This window comes from Pseudophryne corroboree, chromosome 3 (assembly GCF_028390025.1).
Source record: "Pseudophryne corroboree isolate aPseCor3 chromosome 3, aPseCor3.hap2, whole genome shotgun sequence".
Classification (NCBI taxonomy): Eukaryota; Metazoa; Chordata; class Amphibia; order Anura; family Myobatrachidae; genus Pseudophryne; species Pseudophryne corroboree.
The window spans coordinates 287,789,400-287,812,752 of record NC_086446.1 but is presented as its reverse complement, the minus strand read 5'-3'; the positions used below and the strand labels follow the sequence as shown (position 1 = coordinate 287,812,752).

At 47.9% G+C, this 23,353-nt stretch overlaps 1 protein-coding gene across 1 annotated transcript in view; it reads left to right on the top strand.

The window, feature by feature from the left end:
- The first annotated feature begins 619 nt into the window (after nt 1–619).
- LOC135055337 (opioid growth factor receptor-like) overlaps nt 620–23,353 on the top strand; it is a 43,901-nt gene continuing 21,167 nt past the window's right edge. Inside the window, exons 1-2 of the mRNA XM_063959281.1 lie at nt 620–1,621; nt 13,721–13,813. Of these exons, the coding sequence (XP_063815351.1) occupies nt 1,511–1,621; nt 13,721–13,813 (204 nt within the window). The 5' untranslated portion in view covers nt 620–1,510. The remainder of the gene's footprint in view (nt 1,622–13,720; nt 13,814–23,353) is intronic.

Below are 23,353 nucleotides of genomic sequence, written 5' to 3'. Positions count from 1 at the left end.
AGCGGTGCCCTGAATGCCCGCCCCCCTGCAATCACATGCCTGTAGCCCCTCCCCCTCTGCAATCACATACCTGTACCGCCTCCCCCCTCGCAATCACAGACCTGTACCGCCCCAGCAAATTACATACCTGCACTGGCCCCCCTGCAATCACATACCTGTACCACCCCCCCCTGCAATCACGTACCTGCTATACACCCCCCCCCCCCCCCCCCCGTGATCACATACCTGTACTGCATCCCCCCCAGCAATCACATACCTGTACCACCCCCGCCGTGCAATCACATTCCTTTACTGGCTCCCCCCCTGCAATCGCATAACTATGCCACCTGCCTCCCCTGCAATCACAGACCTATATTGCGCCCCCCAAGCATCACACACAAGATCAGAGATCCGGGTGGCACCTCCCACTCTGCAAAGGTTACATGATTAGCTAATACCCCCCTGTACGGCTCACAGCTCCGGCTGAAACCCAATTCCTCCCCCCCCCCCCCCCCCCCCCTACACAGCGGGGTGATTATAGCATCTAATGATTACAGCTCAGCAGACACTGCAGGCCCTTCCCCCGCACAAGCCACAGCTCAGAGCCTCCTGCTGACAGTGACAACCTCCACTCCCTGAGCGCAGATCAGAGCTCCTGCAGCCGTTCTCCAGGATGTGCGACATTTGCATAATCCAGCCTTTTGCATGACGGAGGAGCAAGACGACCTAATGCGGGTCGGGCATACACACAGAATAATGCACCAATATATCTGCAGATATATTGGTCATCGTTGTGTTGCAGGGTCGACATGATATGTCTGTGGACGACAGTGTTCAGATATATCATTTGTACACACCCGCTGATCAGTAGACGATATATCGGCCACTCAGTGGAACGGGCGATCATCCAGTGTGTATTCAGCATGGGCCTCAGAGACCATGCATGACTGGCCCACTTCACTCTTTTCACTGCTTCATGAATAGACCCCATTTAATTGACACTCATGAATTACACAGGTTCTTGAGCTACTTAAAACCAGGTGAATGCAAAGCTTAATGTCAGCAAGCCACAGAACTTGTGTAATTCATGACTGATCCAGTTTCAAGGGTTAGTATGGTAAACCTAGACAAGGTATTTCTTATTTACTAGGCCCACAAATAATAGCCTCTAGAAAAGATGCAGGATAATACTATCACACTGTGTAGACACGGATAATACATGTCTGAGCAATAGTCTCGGGATTCCCTGCTACTGCTGCGTGACCTCACAGCCGCCATTTTACCACCCACAAGTTACAACAAACTAGAGAAGAGACGGAGACTGGAGACGGTCTCCTCCGCATCGTGTGACGCCCTCACCCTGCGTCATGCCAGCCTATCATGACGCCAGCGTCTGCCGACGTGTTTCAGTTTCGTTTCTCAGCTGTCAGAGATAACGGAGGCTCCAGGCTCGGCCTCCAGACCGTCACCCGGCACCGTGCTCCCCTGTCTGGTGCTGCCCGGGCCCTGGCTCCGCGGCCCCGCTACTACCATGCCCCGGGACATAGAGGAGAAGTGGAGCTCAGAGTACGACTCCACCTGGGATGATGATGATGAGGAGGAGGACAGGGAGGCAGCCCGGGAGCAGAGAGGACGACAGCAGGTACCGACACCGAAGCGTGTGAGAACTGCGGGTAGGACTAGTTCGGATGCCGCGCTTGGCTGGTGATGGCATGAAGCTGCTGGGCCATAGTACAGGCAGACAGAGAGGCTTCTAGCGAGGGGATGGCTGAGCTTTATAAGGAGTTAATTGGGGCTGCTGCTGGAAGGGGACAGTGGAAGAAAAGGTGTAGAGGGGGCTGCTGCTATCTGTCAGGGAGGGGCAGGTTATGTGGGAGGGAAGAGGGTGTCTGCATATTTGTATTCTTCATGTAAACCCTAATCATCCCTGCTTCTATTGAACGACCGCACCAATAAATAGTTTAATTACATTAAACAGTCTCTTTCCCTGTACCTATGGGTTGGTATTGGGAGACTGACGCTTGGGATCCCAGAGGTCACCATACTGATCCCGGTCTCCAGAATGCTGGCGTGGGTGGAGGGAGCGCAACAAAGCTCCTCGCGGGCTCGTCACAGGTTCTATTCCCAGCCTATGTTTGTTGTGGACACCCACGAGTGGGAATAGTCCCTGTCAGTCGGCATGCCCTCTGTCAGGCTGTCTTGTGCTCGGGATTCCGGCATCGGTATAGTGACCGCCGGTCACATAACTACTTCCCGTCCTTACAGTGCCCCTTAGGGGAGCAGGAGAGAGTGAAGGGAGGGAGAGACAAAAAGCTTGTCAGGAGGAGAGGTAGAGAGAGGGTAGTGTCTAGTTTACCTTCGTGGAGAGGACCTTTCCCATAATCCCCTGGAATAGTAAAGTGTGGTGAGCGAAGCCAGACACCGAGCCTGAAGTGTGGCGAGCAAAGCATGCTGCATAGAAAAAATAAATTACCCCAAAGCACGCATTCCCAACCACGGTCCTCAAGGCACACTAACAGTGCAGTTTTTAGTGATATCCAGGCTTCGGCGCAGGTGACTTAATTAGTAGCTCAGTTATTTTGATTCAACCATCTGTGCTGCAGCCTGGATATCACTAAAACCTGCACTGTTGGTATGCCTTGAGGACCGTGGTTGGGAATGCCTGCCCCAAAGGAACGAAGAAAACATTTAGGTGCTGTAAGGGCGGAAGTTCTCTCCTGCCCTCTCGTTTTGTCACTTCCAGGTCCTGAGCACGAAGGTAACATAGACACAACCGTAGAGAGGGTGTGGAGAGAGAGAGAGAGAGAGAAGGGGGAGGAGCAAGAGAAGGAGGGGAGAGACGTGTTGGAAAGGGAAAAATAGGTGTGGTATGCAAGGTCGACAGGGTCTCTAGGTTGGCATGATGTATGTCGACAGGTCAAAAGGTCAACATGAGGTTTTTTATTTTATTTTTTGTCGTTTTCTCGCTTCGATCACCATGCTTCGGACAAGGTTACTTCTCCCAATTGTAGTCCGCATGGATTGTTAAGTATGAAAAAGGTAAAAAAATGAAAAAAATTGTGCATGTCGACCTAGTTACCGGATCCCAGGAAAAATAGAGGGGACTAAGAGACTGTTGGGGAGTGGACGAAACAGTGACAGGAGGAGAGAGACGGTTTTGGATGAGAGAGACTGTCAGAGGAGGAGAAGGAGAGTGAGAAACAGTGTCACAGAGGGAGAGATACTGTCAAGGAGAGAGAGAGCCAGTGGGGGTAATTCAGACTGCATCGCTGCAGCGATCGCAGTCTGAATTTTTGTGTGGAGTGCGCACGCGCACCCCGGGAGCCCAGTGAGATGCTAAAAGCATCTCTGGGCTGCGATCGCCTCTGCCTGATTGACAGGCAGAGGCCGTCGTGGGGCGGGAGGGGGCGCGCCAACAGCGTTAGAACGCCATTGGCGGGGCGTGGCACGGACAATGCAGTTGTGTCCGGACCGTTAGGGAGGCGGGCGACGGCGGCTGCGCAATGTCACACGTAGTCGCTGCAACCCGGGACGCGGTGGGTAGCTTCCTGCCAGAGCACAGGAGCTGCACAGGCAGGGAGCTACTCGCCGGGTGCAAATGCATTGACGCCATGTGATGCTTTTGCACCAGTCCTCTAAATGTAGCACATCTACGATCAGATCTGAATTAGGCCCAGTGAGTTTGTCAGGAAGAGAGAGAGTGAAGGAGAGAGAATGTCAGGCAGAAAAAGAGAGAGGGAGGGGGAGCGAGCACTACCTGACTCCAGCAGAGTTCTCTGATGAGGGTGGAAACATTCCAGCAATAGGCCCCGCCCCCTAAATACCCACGAATCACAGCACTCTTAGTCGGCCAGGTAGGCCCCCTTGCTGTCAGAAGGCAAAATCAGAATGGAGAGGTCGACTTTCCTGCGGCTTGCCATATTGTGCTAACCAATAACTGACTTGAGGCTAATCCTTTTGGGCAAAAGAAATCTGCCTCCATTTATGTAAAAAGAATGCAATTGCAACAGATCACAGGGCAATGAAAAGAAAGTGGTGTGCAAGGCTCTTACACCTCCCGTGTTTTTCCCACCTGGGGTGTGCGCGGCCCAATCTCATAGGCATCCGTTTTCTGTCACATTTTACCACCTGAGGCATGTGCGGCCTATCCTTGGGCACTCGACCACACACTTGGGACTAGCTACCATGTACATAACACCCTCACATGGCTGCCCAGGGTCTATTTATCTGGAACCAGTGGCCTAATAATTGGTGTATATGCGAGGCATTCTGACAATCCCCCATTTACTATGCCTTGTGCACCCTTTTTCCCTGCTTAGCTTCTGTGACAACACAAGATACACAAATCACATCTGCAATAAGGAAACCCCCCCCGCCCCCCCTTTAAAAAAAATAAATAAAAATGAAAATACACTCTTGAACTTAAAACGCAGACAATAATCCTGGACATAAAATAGCGGAAAGAGGGCTTTCTCTCCTCTGACTGACCATTTTAACACCCATGTTCCCAGTCCTGCTGCCTTCCTCTGGGGAAGGGCCTACAAGCCTGACCACCACAAAAAAACAGAATAAAGACAATAGTACAAAAAATGCAAGTGCTGTAATGTAAAGTGTAGGACTATATAATTAACTCTCCCATTTTCCTGGGAGTTGGCAAAATATTGATACAATACTGTATATACACTAAGCTAATAATGTAAAACAATACATATATTTAAATGCTCAAGGTTTATATAAAGGTAATGTTACCCAGTGGCATAGATATACACAACAATATTTATTTCCCTTTAGCACTACTTCATGGCTTTGTAAATACAGCAGGCTTAAAAGTATCTCTTATACGTTGTCATAACAAATGAGTGATTCAACACATCAGTACAAATGAGAGGGTATTATAGTTAAAGTGGTCTGTTTTCTAGATTTTGCTTCTCACCATTTGCTTTACAGCAGTGAGTGACGAGTGATCTTTAATTACAGTTTATCCTGAAAAGTACACACTTATCTGACGTGTCCGCTGCCCGACTCATCTGCTGGCTGATCTGTTGGTAAGGTGTATGCACAAACGATCTTGTGCATACACACAAATACCCCTTTCTCTGACGTCCTAGTGGATGCTGGGGACTCCGTAAGGACCATGGGGAATAGCGGCTCCGCAGGAGACTGGGCACAAAAGTAAAGCTTTAGAACTACCTGGTGTGCACTGGCTCCTCCCCCTATGACCCTCCTCCAAGCCTCAGTTAGATTTTTGTGCCCGAACGAGAAGGGTGCACACTAGGTGGCTCTCCTGAGCTGCTTAGTGAAAAGTTTAGTTTTAGGTTTTTTATTTTCAGTGAGACCTGCTGGCAACAGGCTCACTGCATCGAGGGACTAAGGGGAGAAGAAGCGAACTCACCTGCGTGCAGAGTGGATTGGGCTTCTTAGGCTACTGGACATTAGCTCCAGAGGGATCGAACACAGGCCCAGCCATGGAGTCCGGTCCCAGAGCCGCGCCGCCGGCCCCCTTACAGAGCCAGAAGCAAGAAGAGGTCCGGAAAATCGGCGGCAGAAGACATCCTGTCTTCACCAAGGTAGCGCACAGCACTGCAGCTGTGCGCCATTGTCCTCAGCACACTTCACACTTCAGTCACTGAGGGTGCAGGGCGCTAGGGGGGGGCGCCCTGAGCAGCAATAAAAACACCTTGGCTGGCGAAAATACATCACATATAGCCATTACCATACCACGACAATCACCCCATAAGGAACAAAGGTTTCTTCAGATGCGGAGCATGTCAAGCAGGTCGAGAAATTAAATCAGAGCAATCCAAATTTGAAGATTTCACAGTTAAGAACACCAAATACAAGTTACAACAATTCATGACGTGTCATACTACCAATGTAGTATATATGATTGAATGTAGCTGCAATCTCATTTATATCGGCCGGACCAGTAGAGCCTTAAAAACCAGACTTGGTGAGCATCTCCGGAACATCAAAAAAGGGCTGACCACACATTCACTATCAAATCACTTCAAAGAAAAACACAACTGTTCAACTCAAAACATCATCCGTTTCCTAGCAATCGAGAATGTAAAGAACAACTGGAGATATAGAGACGAAGCGACCCGGTTGGCTAAAAGCGAAATGAAATGGATACATAAAACCAAAAGTCTTACTCCTCATGGACTCAATGCAGATTTTGAAATAAAATGGTTCCTTCAGTAACATTCCACTCTCTTTTAACCATCATCACCCTCACCCCTATCCATGTATAGGCACCATTCACCTATGTCTATACAATGCATGCACATCACATCTTTCCCGTCACCTTAATAATTAAATCAATTTAAATGTTTCACATATATCATTCATGATACCCATTTAGATGTATATCTATTTATTCCATTTAGATTAACAGTAGGGACACTGTGTTCCATCATCTAAATGAAACTGTTGTCAAGTAAATAAGTCACTGGAAACACTGGTACGTAACAGAATGCGTACCATAAGACTGAAAAATGCTCTGGACTAATTATTAATGGGATAAACAAGAAGAAGATCTCTGAACCATCATCCAGTATATATCCAAGAGACTTTCAATTTATGAAGTACCACTTCTGAGAAATGGACACGTGACCTCCTAGGATATCTGCAAAAAGACCTTTTTAGCTGTTAAATTTGTTTTATTATTATTTTTATTATTATGATATTGTGCTTATAACGTTATTTGTATTATTTATCTGGGCACAGGCATGACCTCTGAACCAAAAATATATGCTGCCCATTGAGATACATAACCGTCATAAACTCTATATACACTACCAGCAGGGACGCTGTGTTCCATTATGAGTATGCGAAGGAAGTGCGTCACCGGAAGTACCGGTGCGGTTCAAGGTGCATTCCACCATACGGAAGTGAATGCGGAACCGTTATTACAAGATATATGAACTTTGAACAGACAAATAAGTAAAGGAGTACTCAGTACTGTTCATCAACACCGCCGTACGACCTAATAGAAAAACTCGAGGCATATTAACCTCGCGGCCGCAACCGGAAGTTGCGGCAACGTCACTTCCGGTGACCGGGACGCGATTTTTAAAACACAGAATTCTGTGACAATTTAAAGTTTTCAAAAAATGTTTTATAAAATGTATGCATGTTATGTACTTAATTGATTGGAATATTTAAGTTAAAACCAAAAGAACTATGTATTCCTTATCCGGGTTCAGACATGATCCCTGACCCGGAAATGAATTTCACTAAGGGTATAAATAGGATTTCTGTACACTCCACTCTCACTGCCTGATGAAGGGTTGATCCCGAAACGCGTAGCAGCAGGCGATTGGAGATTTGGATGAACTGCGGAAAGGGGAAAGGCTGACCAGACGTTTGTGACGTGGACGAGGGAACCAGGTTCCGGAGCCAGTTACCCTAAGGTTACATCTGAAACGCCCACTATACACTCTCCTCTGGTAATCCTCCACCTATATCACCCTCCATTTGGGGAATTATTAATTTTAAAGAAGGATTATTAGTTTTTATGTGTATCTTACTTGTGTTATTTGTACCTTGAATGTCAGTGTAGTAAATCTTCCCTACACAAATATACTACACTATATGCTTTTTTATCTACTCTTTTCCATATGGAACTCCTCTAAGGACCTCATTTGCATATGTGAAGTATTAAGGGAAGTATGATCTTTTATTTTTACACCTAAGCAATTTATTTGCCACGTATTAGATTCATTTGAAGCGCACCCTATTGCACTAATTCTATACACACCCACATCACATATAGCCCCCAGGGCTATATGGATGAATTTTAACCCCTGCCAGAATCCATAAAAAGCAGGAGAAAAGTCCGCGAAAAAGGGGCGGAGCCTATCTCCTCAGCACACTGGCGCCATTTTCCCTCACAGCTCAGTTGGAGGGAAGCTCCCCTGGCTCTCCCCTGCAGTCACTACACTACAGAAAGGGTTAAAAAAGAGAGGGGGGTACTAATTAGGCGCAGTATTAACAATACAGCAGCTATAAGGGGAAAAACACTTATATAAGGTTATCCCTGTATATATATAGCGCTCTGGTGTGTGCTGGCAAACTCTCCCTCTGTCTCCCCAAAGGGCTAGTGGGGTCCTGTCCTCTATCAGAGCATTCCCTGTGTGTGTGCTGTGTGTCGGTACGTTTGTGTCGACATGTATGAGGAGAAAAATGATGTGGAGACGGAGCAGATTGCCTGTAATAGTGATGTCACCCCCTAGGGGGTCGACACCTGAGTGGATGAACTGTTGGAAGGAATTACGTGACAGTGTCAGCTCTGTATAAAAGACAGTGGTTGACATGAGACAGCCGGCTACTCAGCTTGTGCCTGTCCAGACGTCTCATAGGCCGTCAGGGGCTCTAAAGCGCCCGTTACCTCAGATGGCAGATATAGACGCCGACACAGATACTGACTCCAGTGTCGACGGTGAAGAGACAAATGTGACTTCCAGTAGGGCCACACGTTACATGATTGAGGCAATGAAAAATGTTTTACACATTTCTGATAATACGAGTACCACCAAAAAGGGGTATTATGTTCGGTGAGGAAAAACTACCTGTAGTTTTCCTGAATCTGAGAAATTAAATGAGGTGTGTGATGATGCGTGGGTTTCCCCCGATAACAACTGATAATTTCTAAAATGTTATTGGCATTATATCCTTTCCCGCCAGAGGTTAGGGTGCGTTGGGAAACACCCCCTAGGGTGGATATGCGTGATGCACAGCGGAATATTTGCCGACTGGCATCAAGTCTAAGTGCGTTGTCCATTTCTGCCAGTAGAGGGTTATGGACACGACAGTGGTCAGGTGATGCGGATTCCAAACGGCATTTGGAAGTATTGCCTTATTAAGGGGAGGAGTAATTTGGGGTCGGTCTTTCAGACCTGGTGGCCACGGCAACAGCTGGGAAATCCACGTTTGTACCCCAGGTCGCCTCTCAACATAAGAAGACGCCGTATTATCAGGCGCAGTCTTTTCGTGGGCAAGCGGGCAAAAGGTTCCTCATTTCTGCCCCGTGACAGAGGGAGAGAAAAAAGGCTGCAGAAATCAGCCAGTTCCCAGGAACAGAAGCACTCTCCCGCCTCTGCCAAGCCCTCAGTATGACGCTGGGGCTTTACAAGCAGAATCAGGCACGGTGGGGGCCCGTCTCAATGAATTTCAGCGCGCAGTGGGCTCACTTGCAAGTAGACTCCTGGATCCTTCAGGTGATATCTCAGGGGTACAAATTGGAATTCGAGACGTCTCCCCCTCGCCGTTTCCTAAAGTCGGCTTTACCGATGTCTCCTTCTGACAGGGAGGCAGTTTTGGAAGCCATTCACAAGCTGTATTCCCAGCAGGTGATAATCAAGGTACCCCTCCTGCAACAGGGAACGGGGTATTATTCCACACTGTTGTGGTACCGAAGCCGGACGGCTCGGTGAGACCGATTCTAAATCTAAAATCTTTGAACACTTACATACGGAGGTTCAAATTCAAGATTGAGTCACTCAGAGCAGTGATTGAGAACCTGGAAGAAGGGGACTACATGATGTCTCGGAACATCAAGGATGCTTACCTTCATGTCCCAATTTACCCTTCTCACCAAGGGTACCTCAGGTTTATGGCACAGAACTGTCACTATCAGTTTCAGACGCTGCCGTATGGATGGTCCACGGCACCCCGGGTCTTTACCAAGGTAATGGCCGAAATGATGATACTCCTTCGAAGGAAGGGAATTTTAGTTATCCCTTACTTGGACGATTCCCTGATAAGGGTAAGATCCAGGGAACAGTTGGAAGTCGGTGTAGCACTATCTCAGGTAGTGTTGCGGCAGCACGATTGGATTCTCAATATTCCAAAATCGCAGCTGATTCCGACGACTCGTCTTCTGTTCCTAGGGATGATCCTGGACACAGTCCAGAAAAAGGTATTTCTCCCGGAGGAGAAAGTCAGGGAGTTATCCGAGCTAGTCGGGAACCTCCTATAACCGAGCCAAGTCTCAGTACATCAATAAAATGGTTCTGGGAAAAATGGTGGCTTCCTACGAAGCAATCCCATTCGGCAGATTCCACGCAAGAACTTTCCAGTGGGACCTGCTGGACAAATGGTCCGGGTCGCATCTTCAGATGCATCAGCGGATAACCCTGTCACCAAGCACAAGGGTGTCTCTCCTGTGGTGGTTGCAGAGTGCTCATCTTCTAGAGGGCCGCACATTCAGGACTGGGTCCTGGTGACCACGGATGCCAGCCTGCGAGGCTGGGGAGCAGTCACACAGGGAAGGAATTTCCAGAGCTTATGGTCAAGCCTGGAGACATCACTTCACATAAATATCCTGAAGCTAAGGGCCATTTACAATGCTCTAAGCTCAGCAAGACCTCTGCTTCAAGGTCACCCGGAGTTGATCCATTCGGACAACATCACGGCAGTCACCCACGTAAACAGACAGGGTGACACAAGAAGCAGGAGGGCAATGGCAGAAGCTGCAAGGATTCTTCGCTGGGCGGAAAATCATGTGATAGCACTGTCAGCAGTATTCATTCCGGGAGTGGACAACTGGGAAGCAGACTTCCTCAGCAGACACGACCTCCACCCGGGAGAGTGGGGACTTCACCGAGAAGTCTTCCACATGTTTATAAAAACTCGACAAGTATTGCGCCAGGTCAAGGGACCCTCAGGCAATAGCTGTAGACGCTCTGGTAACACAGTGGGTGTACCAGTCAGTGTATGTGTTCCCTCCTCTGCCTCTCATACCCAAGGTACTGAGAAATATAAGATGGAGAGGAGTAAGCACTATATTCGTGGCTCCGGATTGGCCAAGAAGGACTTGGTAACCGGAACTTCAAGAGATGCTCACGGAGGATCCGTGGCCTCTACCTCTAAGAAGGGACCTGCTCCAGCAAGGACCCTGTCTGTTCCAAGACTTACCGCGGCTGCGTTTGATGGCATGGCGGTTGAACGCCGGATCCTGAAGGAGAAAGGCATTCCGGATGAAGTCATTCCTATCCTGATCAAAGCCAGGAAAGATATAACCGCAAAACATTACCACCGCATTTGGCGAAAATATGTTGCGTGGTGCGAGGCCAGTAAGGCCCCGACGGAGGAATTTTCAACTAGGTCGATTCCTACATTTCCTGCAAACAGGAGTGTCTATGGGCCTGAAATGGGGGTCCATTAAGGTTCAAATTTCGGCCCTGTCAATTTTCTTCCAAAAAGAACTAGCTTCAGTCCCTGAAGTTCAGACGTTTGTGAAAGGGGTACTGTATATACAGCCTCCTTTTGTGCCTCCAGTGGCACCTTGGGATCTAAATGTAGTTTTTGGGTTCCAAAAGTCACATTGGTTTGAACCACTTAAATATGTGGAGTTAAAATATCTCACATGGAAAGTGGTCATGCTGTTGGCCCTGGCCTGGGTCAGGTGCGTGTCAGAATTGGAGGCTTTATCCTGTAAAAGCCCTCATCTGATTTTCCATTCGGACAGGGCGGAATTGAGTACTTGTCCTCAGTTTCTCCCTAAGGTGGTTTTCAGCGTTTCACCTGAATCAACCTATTGTGGTGCCTTGCGGCTACTAGGGACTTGGAGGACTCCAAGTTGCTAGACGTTGTCAGAGCCCTGGAAATATAGGTTTCCAGGACGGCTGGAGTCAGAAAATCTGACTCGTTGTTTATTCTGTATGCACCCAACAAGCTGGGTGCTCCTGCTTCTAAGCAGACTATTGCTCGTTGGATTTGTAGTACAATTCAACTTGCACATTCTGTGGCAGGCCTGCCACAGCCAAAATCTGTAAAAGCCCATTCCACAAGGAAGGTGGGCTCATCTTGGGCGGCTGCCCGAGGGGTCTCTGCTTTACAACTTTGCCGAGCAGCTACTTGGTCAGGAGCAAATACGTTTGTAAAATTCTACAAATTTGATACCCTGGCTGAGGAGGACCTGGAGTTCTCTCATTTGGTGCTGCAGAGTCATCCGCACTCTCCCGCCCGTTTGGGAGCTTTGGTATAATCCCCATGGTCCTTACGGAGTCCCCAGCATCCACTAGGACGTCAGAGAAAATAAGAATTTACTTACCGATAATTCTATTTCTCGTAGTCCGTAGTGGATGCTGGGCGCCCATCCCAAGTGCGGATTGTCTGCAATACTGGTACATAGTTATTGTTACCAAAAAACCGGGTTATTGCTGTAGTGAGCCATCTTTTCTAGAGGCTCCTCTGTTATCATGCTGTTAACTGGGTTTAGATCACAAGTTATACGGTGTGATTGGTGTGGCTGGTATGAGTCTTACCCGGGATTCAAAATCCTTCCTTATTGTGTACGCTCGTCCGGGCACAGTATCCTAACTGAGGCTTGGAGGAGGGTCATAGGGGGAGGAGCCAGTGCACACCAGGTAGTTCTAAAGCTTTACTTTTGTGCCCAGTCTCCTGCGGAGCCGCTATTCCCCATGGTCCTTACGGAGTCCCCAGCATCCACTACGGACTACGAGAAATAGAATTATCGGTAAGTAAATTCTTATTTTTACACTGCCAGCATATAACATGGGTTATTGCACATGAACATGCATAACCCGTGTTGCTGCTCTGTGTAAAAGGGTCGAGTTGGAATAGTCTGGGTCGAGTGACCCGGTATTCCAACTCAGGAAGTTTGCGGGGTTGAACCCGTGTTCAACTCTGCAAACTGTGCAGTGTAAACGGTAGCCGGGTCGATGTGACCCGGCTTCCCGTTTACAGTCTTTTATGTGCGGACGGCGCTTGGAGATCATGTGATCTCCAAGCGCAGCCCCCATCGCGTCACCGGCAACGTCACCAACCCGGCAATATGCCGGGTTGGTGAGTGCAGTGTGAAAGGGGGCTGACGCGGGTCGCAGCCGTGTAGCACCCGTGTCAGGCTCCCGGCTGTGACCCGCTATTTGTGTGTAAAAGCGGTATTACCAATCTGCCGCCCAATATGTCTGGCAGCAGATCCATTTGATTATGCCCATCCACTTGGACGTCATATTCTGTGACTGTTGCAGCCAGCCTATCACGCGGTCTGCCATACACACAGCTAGGTGTACCAATATGTCTGCATCGCCTGTGCTGCTGGGCCAACCTGTTATGTCTGTGAACAGACCAACCGCGAGTACACATCCGCTAATGCTATAGCTATATATCGTTCATTCAAGTGATTTATCAAAAACTGTGTACGCAGTCTTATAAACAACAGGCAATAGCAGCAAAGCTGTTCGTGTGTGCGGCTGGCTGTTTGTCACTAGGCATAGAACAGCCAATGAGGAATTACTAAGCCGGTATTGTAGTGGATAGGAAAGAGAAAATGTAAAATGCAGTGTAACTTAATTAGTTACTGCTATAAAGTAGCCAGTGGGTTCGGTACTTCTGGCAACAGTTCACCGATTAGTTTACTTCTTGCATATATTTGTCCATTGCAAATAATGAAACTATGCAGGGAAAATATTTGCAGTTTTTTAATTATGCAATATGTTAGAGGACAAGTTTTCATATTTGCTCAAACTGAAAATTTACCTCACTGGGCCTGGTTAATTAAGGACTGCAAATGCAAAGCTGCTCACTGCAGCTTTGCATTTGCAGTCCATAGCAATGCAAATGCAGGTGGAGGTGCCTACCACCTCCTCCCGACATTTTTGATGCAATCGCATATTAGATGAACATCGCGACCAGCAATTTTGGGATTGTGTAGTCTTGTAAAGTATATGTATTGTATGTGCAAATGTTCATTGCTATTTTTTTTTCTTCTTTTTAGTATCCTTCTCGAAAGTGGTATAAAAGAGCAGCCTGGGACCTGCAGAACTACAGACATGGTTACAGAGAAGACACAAATTCTAGTTCTTATTTGGTAATCTATCACAAACTTACACCTTCCCTGCTTTCTCCTCTCACTAAATGAGTTTGCTAGAAACTAAGCTTTAGGTGTTGTAATTATAAAATATGTATTCTACAGTGAAAATATCATTCATCAATTTTTTGGGTCTATTCATGAAACAGTAAAAAGAGTTGAGAAGTTGCCCGTTGCAGTCAGCTGCTATGTATAATTTTATGGAATGCACTTGATAAATGTTACTTCAGTGCTGCTTGGTTGCCATGGGCAACATCTTCATAGACTCACTTCACTCTTTTCACTACGTCATGCATAGACCTGTCTGAACCTATTACGTTTCCTTTTCAAGGTTGAAAGCAAGGTTGGGTGAGTCTTGAAATGTTGCTGCTGAAGTTCCTTCTTTGATTTTCTTGTTTTTGTGTGACAAGAGGGCCTTTTGATGTTTTCATTTGTATAACTATGTAGGGGGCCTGTTTTTTTGTGTGTGTTACATATACACACACTACACTTTAAGTACAACTGCTCGCTAATGGAGAGCTATAATCAGCTGATCGTGTGGCAGCCACCTAATTCATAAAAACATGCAGAAATGGTCAGGATGTTGTTTACCAGACCAAACAACAGAATTGGGAAGAAATGTTACCAAGTGAAATGATTAATGGTGCTGTTCAGGATATTTGAAACTGATCTCTTGGGAATTTCAAGCTCAGCATAGAAACATAGAATTTGATGGCAGCTAAGAACCACTTGGGCCACCTAGTCTGCCCCTTTTTTTTATCCTTTTGGTAAACTCAACCTTTTTGAACCTTAGTTTTTTGTAAGGATATTCATATGCCTATCCCAAGCATGTTTAAATTGCTCTACAGTCTTGGCTTCTACCACCTATTGAGAAAGTCACCGGAAGTGACGAAACGCGTTTAGGACTCTTTGCTACCTAATATACAACTTAGGGTGTCTACAGGCTGTTGGCCGAGGTAATCGTGTCCAGCGATGGCATCATAATCCAGCGTGCCGCTTTGATCTCCCCCGTGGCCACGATCAGCCGGATTCAGCTTTATAACTCCACGGCTGGAGTAACTTGTGCCTGTGTCTGATAGTTCCCGACTTCTTGACCAATACGGAGCCAGCTGCCGCACATATTACCAAAACCCGAGGACGCTCGGGTATATCATCTTCTCATACCGCAAACGGATCCCGGACAGCAGGGATAGAGTGAGTAAGCGGCTCCACAGCGGGACTTACCATTTGTTTGAACCACATGTGCATTAATCTAAAATTCAATTCGTGGAGCTATTGCTCTCTATGAACAGTGGCCTGTATTATATACCTCACTTAGTGATTCCAATAGTTACTCTTTTCTTTACTCATCACATGACTATCTTGAGTCTGACCATATTTTAACAGGAGAGATACAAAGTTGTACATTAAAATTGAAATTGTAACATATTTTGCTATATTAGTAACTATGGGGTAATTCTGAGTTGATCGCAGCAGGAACTTTGTTAGCAGTTGGGCAAAACCATGTGCACTGCAGGGGGGGCAGATATAACATTTGCAGAGAGAGTTAGATTTGGGTGGGTTATTTTGTTTCTGTGCAGGGTAAATACTGTCTGCTTTATTTTTACACTGCAATTTAGTTTGCAGATTGAACACACCACACCCAAATCTAACTCTCTCTGCACATGTTATATCTGCCTCCCCTGCAGTGCACATGGTTTTGCCCAACTGCTAATAAAATTCCTGCTGCGATCAACTCAGAATTACCCCCTATGACTGTTGCTATTTCAACATATGCATCCATCATCTTGTCAGAAGTACTGTCTAGTGAGATTAATTTGTTATTTTATATTTATTTTTTAAGTGGAAAATAAATTTGTTTTATTAGAACTAACGGCAACTTTGATCCTTTAATTTTTTTGTTTTTTTTTTAGCGCGGCCCTTTCTCTACAAATCTATAGTTTCTATATTGAGACTGTTGCAGATCCTAAGTCTCTGGTAGCCCGTCGCAATTTAACCAATAATATTCAATATTTAAATTCATTCTTAATAGTTTAATATATTTTACTATCAATCCACAAAAGAAAAAAACTGTTTACATGCGCTAAAAAGGGAGTTTGTATTGTTTCACCTCTGATGGGAGGCTATTCCACTTATCCACTACCCTTTCTGTGAAGTAATTTTTCGTTAAATTTCTCTAGCATCCATAAGGGATATTGGGGAGACTCGGTACGATGGGTATAGACAGGGTCCAAAGGAGCCGGTGCACTTTAAATTTCCTCACTGGGTGTGCTGGCTCCTCCCCTCTATGCCCCCTCCCACAGGCAGTTTAGAAAAAAGTGCCCTCAGGAGAGGATGCACATCTCCGAGCTCCAGAGAGCTTTCTTCAATTTCTTTTAAACTTTTATTTTCGGTATGCTGTTTGGGTAACAGCATACCTGCACCATGGGAGTTAGGGGGGCGACGGTCACCGGCCTTGCGAGGTGTCAGAGCCGCTTCCCTGCTGCAGGACCACTGTCCTGAGGGGTTGTCTGTTCAGCGGGGCACTTCGCTTTAGCTGTCGCAATCGCAGCACACTCCTAATAGTGCCCATACACTTGTGCGATGCCCCGCAACGCGACATCGTGGGGCATCGCACCGGCAGTTCAGGCGGAGCTTCCTCAGAGCGGGACCAGCGGCATTTTGGCGAATTCCTCTTGCTAATGCAGCAGCAGCAAGCACACACCTCCTCCTGACTGACAAGACACGCTGTAAAACTGGAACAGGGTGTAGCAAATGGGGAGACAATCTGTGTCCTATACAGGACAGAAATCATTAGTCTTTAACTGTGATATAGTAAGCTGACAGCCTCATTGGGGCTGTATAGCTGGGGTGTGCTGGTCCTTCTCTCTCTGTGTGTCTTCTCTCACATACAGTAAGGGCAGGCTTGCTAAGTATTGCTGTCTGTGTGTATGTGAATGTCATTGTGATTACTGTGAAGATGGGTAAACACAAACTGCAGTGTATGCCACATCCGATTCTCTCTCTTATAATCTGATTCTGTTTCATGGGAACAATGCAGCCAATCTTCACAGCTCAGTGAAGGGGCTGGGGGAGAGGGACCAGAGCCCTCCTGGTTAGGGGCTCTTAAGACTATGATGTCTGATATGTCATCACAACTCACTGCTAATGTTCAGAAAACTGAGCTACTACAACAGGCTGTTGCAGACTTGGCTGCTAGGGCAGATGTTACACAGCCCCCCCTCTCTAACTCAGGACCACAAAAGCATGGTTTACCTGCTCTGCTCTGATTCAGATGAGGAAATACAGGAGGATGGGGATGACTTGAATCCCGTTAGTGGGGATTCTGCTTCTGCTCAGGGTATTGAACCCCTCATTCTGGCTATACGGGGAGTGTTAAAGCTCCCTCTAGAGGACGCTGAGCCACAGCAGTCGTTTTTCTTTACACAAAACAAGCCTACTGTCACTTTCCCTGATTCTGCAGAGTTAGATGACCTATTTAAATTAGGCTGGAAAAATCCAGACAAAAAATAGCAAGTGTCAAAACGATTTTTGAACACTTTCCCATTTGCTCCTGAAGGTAGGAAATTCTGGGAAGAGCCCCCGGGAGTTGACGTCTTAGTCTCTCGACTGTCAAAAAAGGCGGTGCTGCCTGCCCCGGGCTCCTTTACCATAAAAGACCCTAGGGACAGAAAGATAGAGACTACACTAAAATCTATCTACACAGCAGCAAGTGTATCGCAAAGGCCGGTCATAGCGGGTTGCTGGATGACCCATGCTATTCATACGTGGGCTACTCAGATTCAGGAGGGCCTCTCCGGGAATATGCCTCTGATCACTACGGTGACTCTCCTCAAGCACATTCAAGACCCTGTGTTACTCGCTCAAGGAAATGGGCAATGTTAATGCTAGGACGTCTGCCATGGCTGTGTCAGCGCGCAAGGCCTTGTGGTTGCGTCAGTGGATAGCGGACGCAGAATCCAAGCACAGTGTGGAATCCCTCCCCTTTTCTTTGGGGTTGAGTTGGATACGTGGATTTCCAAAGTCGCTGCAGGGAAATCTACATTACTGCAGTGGGGTACACCGTGTTCCACAGGGAATACATCTGGGTGTAGAGATGGATCTTGATCCAGAGGTACCAACAGGCTAAAGCTTTAGACCAGAGGTTCCCAAACTCGGTCCTCAAGGCACCCCAACGGTCCTGGTTTTAACTGACTTAATTAGCACCCTAGTCAATTTGATTTAACCGTCTGTGCTGAGCCATGGATATAGCTAAAACCTGGACTGTTGGGGTGCCTTGAGGACCGCATTTGGGAACCTCTGCTTTAGACTGTCCCAGAATGCTTTACCTATAACGGCCTGTGGGAGGGGGCATAGAGGGGAGGAGCCAGCACACCCAGTGAAGAAATTTAAAGTGCACCGGCTCCTTTGGACCCCGTCTATACCCATCGTACTAAGGGGGTCATTCTGACCTGTACGCTCGCTGTAGTTCTTCACAGCGATCAGGTCAGAACTGTGCGCCGGTGCATGGCTGACAGGCAGAGGCAGTCGCTGGGCGGGAGGGGGCAGCACAGCGGCGTTTGGCTGCCATTTAGTGGGCGCGGTCCGGCCAACGCAGGCGGGGGGCGCAGCAGCTGCGTGACGTCACGCGCAGCCGCTGCGAGCCGGGCAGCGATGTGTAGCTCCCGGCCAGCACGCATAAGCTGCGTGGCAGGGAGCTATTCCTGAAGTACAAATGCATCGCCGCTGTGCAATGCTTTTGTACTTCAGGGGCAGGGACTGACATGCGGGGCGGGCTAGCCCTGTTCTGGGCGTCCCCCCTCATGTCTGTATTCCTGATCGCAGCTGTGCTAAATTTAGCACAGCTACGATCAAGTTGGAATCACCTCCTAAGTCTCCCCAATATTCCTTCTGGACTACGAGAAAAGGATTTACCGGTACGTAATTAAAATCCTATTTCTCTAACGTCCTAGTGGATGCTGGGGACTCCGTCAGGACCATGGGGAATAGCGGCTCCGCAGGAGACAGGGCACAAAAGCAAGCTTTTAGGATCACATGGTGTGTACTGGCTCCTCCCCCCATGACCCTCCTCCAAGCCTCAGTTAGGTTTTTGTGCCCGGCCGAGAAGGGTGCAATCTAGGTGGCTCTCTTAAAGAGTTGCTTAGAAAAAGTTTTTAGGTTCTTTATTTTCAGTGAGTCCTGCTGGCAACAGGCTCACTGCATCGAGGGACTTAGGGGAGAGATTTTCAACTCACCTGCGTGCAGGATGGATTGGATTCTTAGGCTACTGGACATAGCTCCAGAGGGAGTCGGAACACAGGGCTCGCCCTGGGGTTCGTCCCGGAGCCGCGCCGCCGACCCCCCTTGCAGATGCTGAAGATGAAGAGGTCCGGAACCAGGCGGCAGAAGACTCTCAGTCTTCATCAGGTAGCGCACAGCACTGCAGCTGTGCGCCATTGTTGTCAGCACACTTCACACAGCGGTCACGGAGGGTGCAAGGCGCTGGGGGGGGCGCCCTGGGCAGCAATGTATAATACCTGTATGGCGAAAAATACATCACATATAGCCCTTGAGGCTATATGGATGTATTTAACCCCTGCCAGATATCTAAAACTCCGGAGAAGAAGCCCGCCGAAAAGGGGGCGGGGCCTATTCTCCTCAGCACACAGCGCCATTTTCCCTCACAGAAAGGCTGGTGGGAAGGCTCCCATGCTCTCCCCTGCACTGCACTACAGAAACAGGGTTAAAACAGAGAGGGGGGGCACTGATTTGGCGATATGTATATATATTAAAATGCTATAAGGGAGGAACACTTATATAAAGGTTGTCCCTGGATAATTATAGCGTTTTGGTGTGTGCTGGCAAACTCTCCCTCTGTCTCCCCAAAGGGCTAGTGGGTCCTGTCCTCTATCAGAGCATTCCCTATGTGTGTGCTGTATGTCGGTACGTGTGTGTCGACATGTATGAGGAAAATATTGGTGAGGAGGCGGAGCAAATTGCCTGTAATGGTGATGTCACTCTCTAGGGAGTCGACACCGGAATGGATGGCTTATTTATGGAATTACGTGACAATGTCAACACGCTGCAAGCCGGTTGACGACATGAGAGGGCCGGCGAACAAATTAGTATCTGTCCAGGCGTCTCAAACACCGTCAGGGGCTGTAAAATGCCCATTTACCTCAGTCGGTCGACACAGACCCAGACACGGACACTGATTTCAGTGTCGACGGTGAAGAAACAAACGTATTTTCTTTTAGGGCCACACGTTAAGGGCAATGAAGGAGGTGTTACATATTTCTGATACTCCAAGTACCACAAAAAAAAAGGGTATTATGTGTGAGGTGAAAAAACTACCTGTAGTTTTTCCTGAATCAGATAAATTAAATGAAGTGTGTGATGATGCGTGGGTTTCCCCCGATAGAAAATTATTGGCGGTATACCCTTTCCCGCCAGAAGTTAAGGCGCGGTGGGTAACACCCCTCAGGGTGGATAAGGCGCTCACACGCTTATCAGAACAAGTGGCGGTACCATCTACGGATAGGGCCATACTTAAGGAGCCAGCTGATAGGAGGCTGAAAAATATCCTAAAAAGTATACACACACATGCTGGTGTTATACTGCGACCAGCGATCGCCTCAGCCTGGATGTGCAGAGCTGAGGTGGCTTGGTCGGATTCCCTGACTAAAAATATTGATACCTTTGACAGGGACAGTATTTTATTGACTATAGAGCATTTAAAGGATGCATTTCTATATATGCGAGATGCGCAGAGGGATATTTGCACTCTGGCATCAAGAGTAAATGCGATGTCCATATCTGCAAGAAGATGTTTATGGACACGACAGTGGTCAGGTGATGCAGATTCCAAACGGCACAAAGATGTATTGCCGTATAAAGGGGAGGAGTTATTTGGGGTCGGTCCATGGGACCTGGTGGCCAGGGCAACTGCTGGAAAATCCACCGTTTTTTACCCTAAGTCACATCTCTGCAGAAAAAGACACCGTCTTTTCAGCCTCAGTCCTTTCGTCCCTATAAGAGTCATATCTGCCCAGGGATAGAGGAAAGGGAAGAAGACTGCAGCAGGCAGCCCATTCCCAGGAACAGAAGCCCTCCACCGCTTCTACCAAGTTCTCAGCATGACGCTGGGACCGTACAGGACCCCTGGATCCTACAAGTAGTATCCAAGGGGTACAGATTGGAATGTCGAGAGGTTTCCCCCCTCGCAGGTTCCTGTAGTCTGCTGTACCAATGTCTCCCTCCGACAGGGAGGCAGTATTGAAAACAATTCACAAGCTGTATTCCCAGCAGGTGATAATAAAATTACCCCTCCGACAACAAGGAAAGGGGTATTACTCCACACTATATGGTGGTACTGAAGGCTAGGTGAGACCTATTCTAAATCTGGAAAATTTGAACACTTACAAAGGTTCAAATCCAGATGGAGTCACTCAGAGCAGTGATAGCAAAGAACAAGGGGACTATATGGTGTCCCGGGACATCAGGGATGCTTACCTCCATGTCCCAAAATTTGCCTTTTTCTCACCAAGGGTACCTCAGGTTCGTGGTACAGAACTGTCACTATCAGTTTCAAGACGATGCCGTTGGATTGTCCAAGGCACCCCGGGTCCTTACCAAGGTAATGACCGAAAGGAGGATTCGTCTTCAAAGAAAATGGACGACCTCCTGATAAGAACAAGGTCCAGAGAACAGTTGGAGGTCGGAGTAGCACTATCTCAAGTAGTTCTACGACAGCACGGGTGGATTCTAAATATTCCAAAACCGCAGTTGTTCCGACGACACGTCTGCTGGTCCTAGGGATGATTCTGGACACAGTCCAGGAAAAGGTGTTTCTCCCAGAGGAGAAAGCCAGGGAGTTATCCGAGCTAATCGGGATCCTCCTAAAACCAGGAAAAGTGTCAGTGCATCATTGCACAAGAGTCCTGGTAAAAATGGTGGCTTATTACGAAGCGCTTCCATTCGGCAGATTTCACGCAAGAACTCTTCAGTGGGATCTGCTGGACAAATGGTCCGGATCGCATCTTCAGATGCATCAGCGGATAACCCTATATCCAAGGACAAGGGTGTCTCTCCTGTGGTGATTACAGAGTGCTCATCTTCTAGAGGGCCGCAGATTCGGCATTCAGGATTGGATGCTGGTGACCACGGAGGCCAGCCTGAGAGGCTGGGGAGCAGTCACACAAGGAGTGTGATCAAGTCTGGAGAATTCTCTCCACATAAATATACTGGAGCTAAGAGCAAATTTATAATGCTCTAAGCTTAGCAAGACCTCTGCTTCAAGGTCAGCCGGTATTGATCCAGTGGGATAACATCACGGCAGTCGCCCACGTAAACAGAAAGGGCGGCACAAGAAGCAGGAGGGCAGTGGCAAAACTGCAAGGATTTTTCGCTAGGCGGAAAATCATGTGATAGCACTGTCAGCAGTGTTCATTCTGGGAGTGGACGACTGGGAAGCAGACTTCCTCAGCAGGCACGACCTCCACCCGGGAGAGTGGGAACTTCATCGGGAAGTTTTCCGCATGATTGTGAACCGTTGGGAAAGACCAAAGGTGGACATGATGGCGTCCCGCCCGAACAAAAAATGGGACAGGTATTGCGCCAGGTCACGAGACCTTCAGGCGATAGCTGTGGACGTCCTGGTAACACCGTGGGTGTAACAGTCGGTGTATGTGTTCCCTCCTCTGCTTCTCATAACCAAGGTATTGAGAATTATAAGACATAGAGGAGTAAGAACTATACTCGTGGCTCCGGATTGGCCAAGAGGGACTTGGTAACCGGAACTTCAAGAGATGCTCACAGAGGACTAATGGCCTCGGGAGCTAAGGAGGGATTTGCTTTCAGCAAGTACCATGTCTGTTCCAAGAGGAACCGTGGCATCGGCCTTTAAGAAAGGACCTGCTCCAGCAGGGACCTTGTCTGTTCCAAGACTTACCGCGACTGCGTTTGACGGCATGGCGGTTTTGAACGCCGGATCCTAAGGGAAAAGGCATTCCGGAAGAGGTCATACCTACCCTGGTCAAAGCCAGGAAGGAGGTGACCGCACAACGTTATCACCACATGTGGTGAAAATATGTTGCGTGGGTGAGGCCAGGAAGGCTCCACGAAAAAATTTCAACTAGGTCGTTTTCTGCACTTCCTGCAAACAGGAGTGTCTATGAGCCTCAAATTGGGGTCCATTAAGGTTCAAGTTTCGGCCCTATAGATTTTCTTCCAGAAAGAATTGGCTTCAGTTCCTGAAGTCCAGACGTTTGTCAAGGGAGTATTGCATATACAGCCCTTGTCTGCCTCCAGTGGCACCGTGGGATCTCAACGTAGTGTTGGGATTCCTTAAAATCATATTGGTTTGAACCATTCAAATCTGTGGATTTGAAATATCTCACATGGAAAGTGACCATGCTGTTGGCCCTGGCCTGGGCCAGGCGATTGTTAAAATTGGCGGCTTTGTCTTACAAAAGCCCATATTTGATTTTCCATTCGGACAGGGCAGAACTGCGGACTCGTCCCCAGTTTCTTCCTAAGGTGGTGTCAGCGTTTCACCTGAAA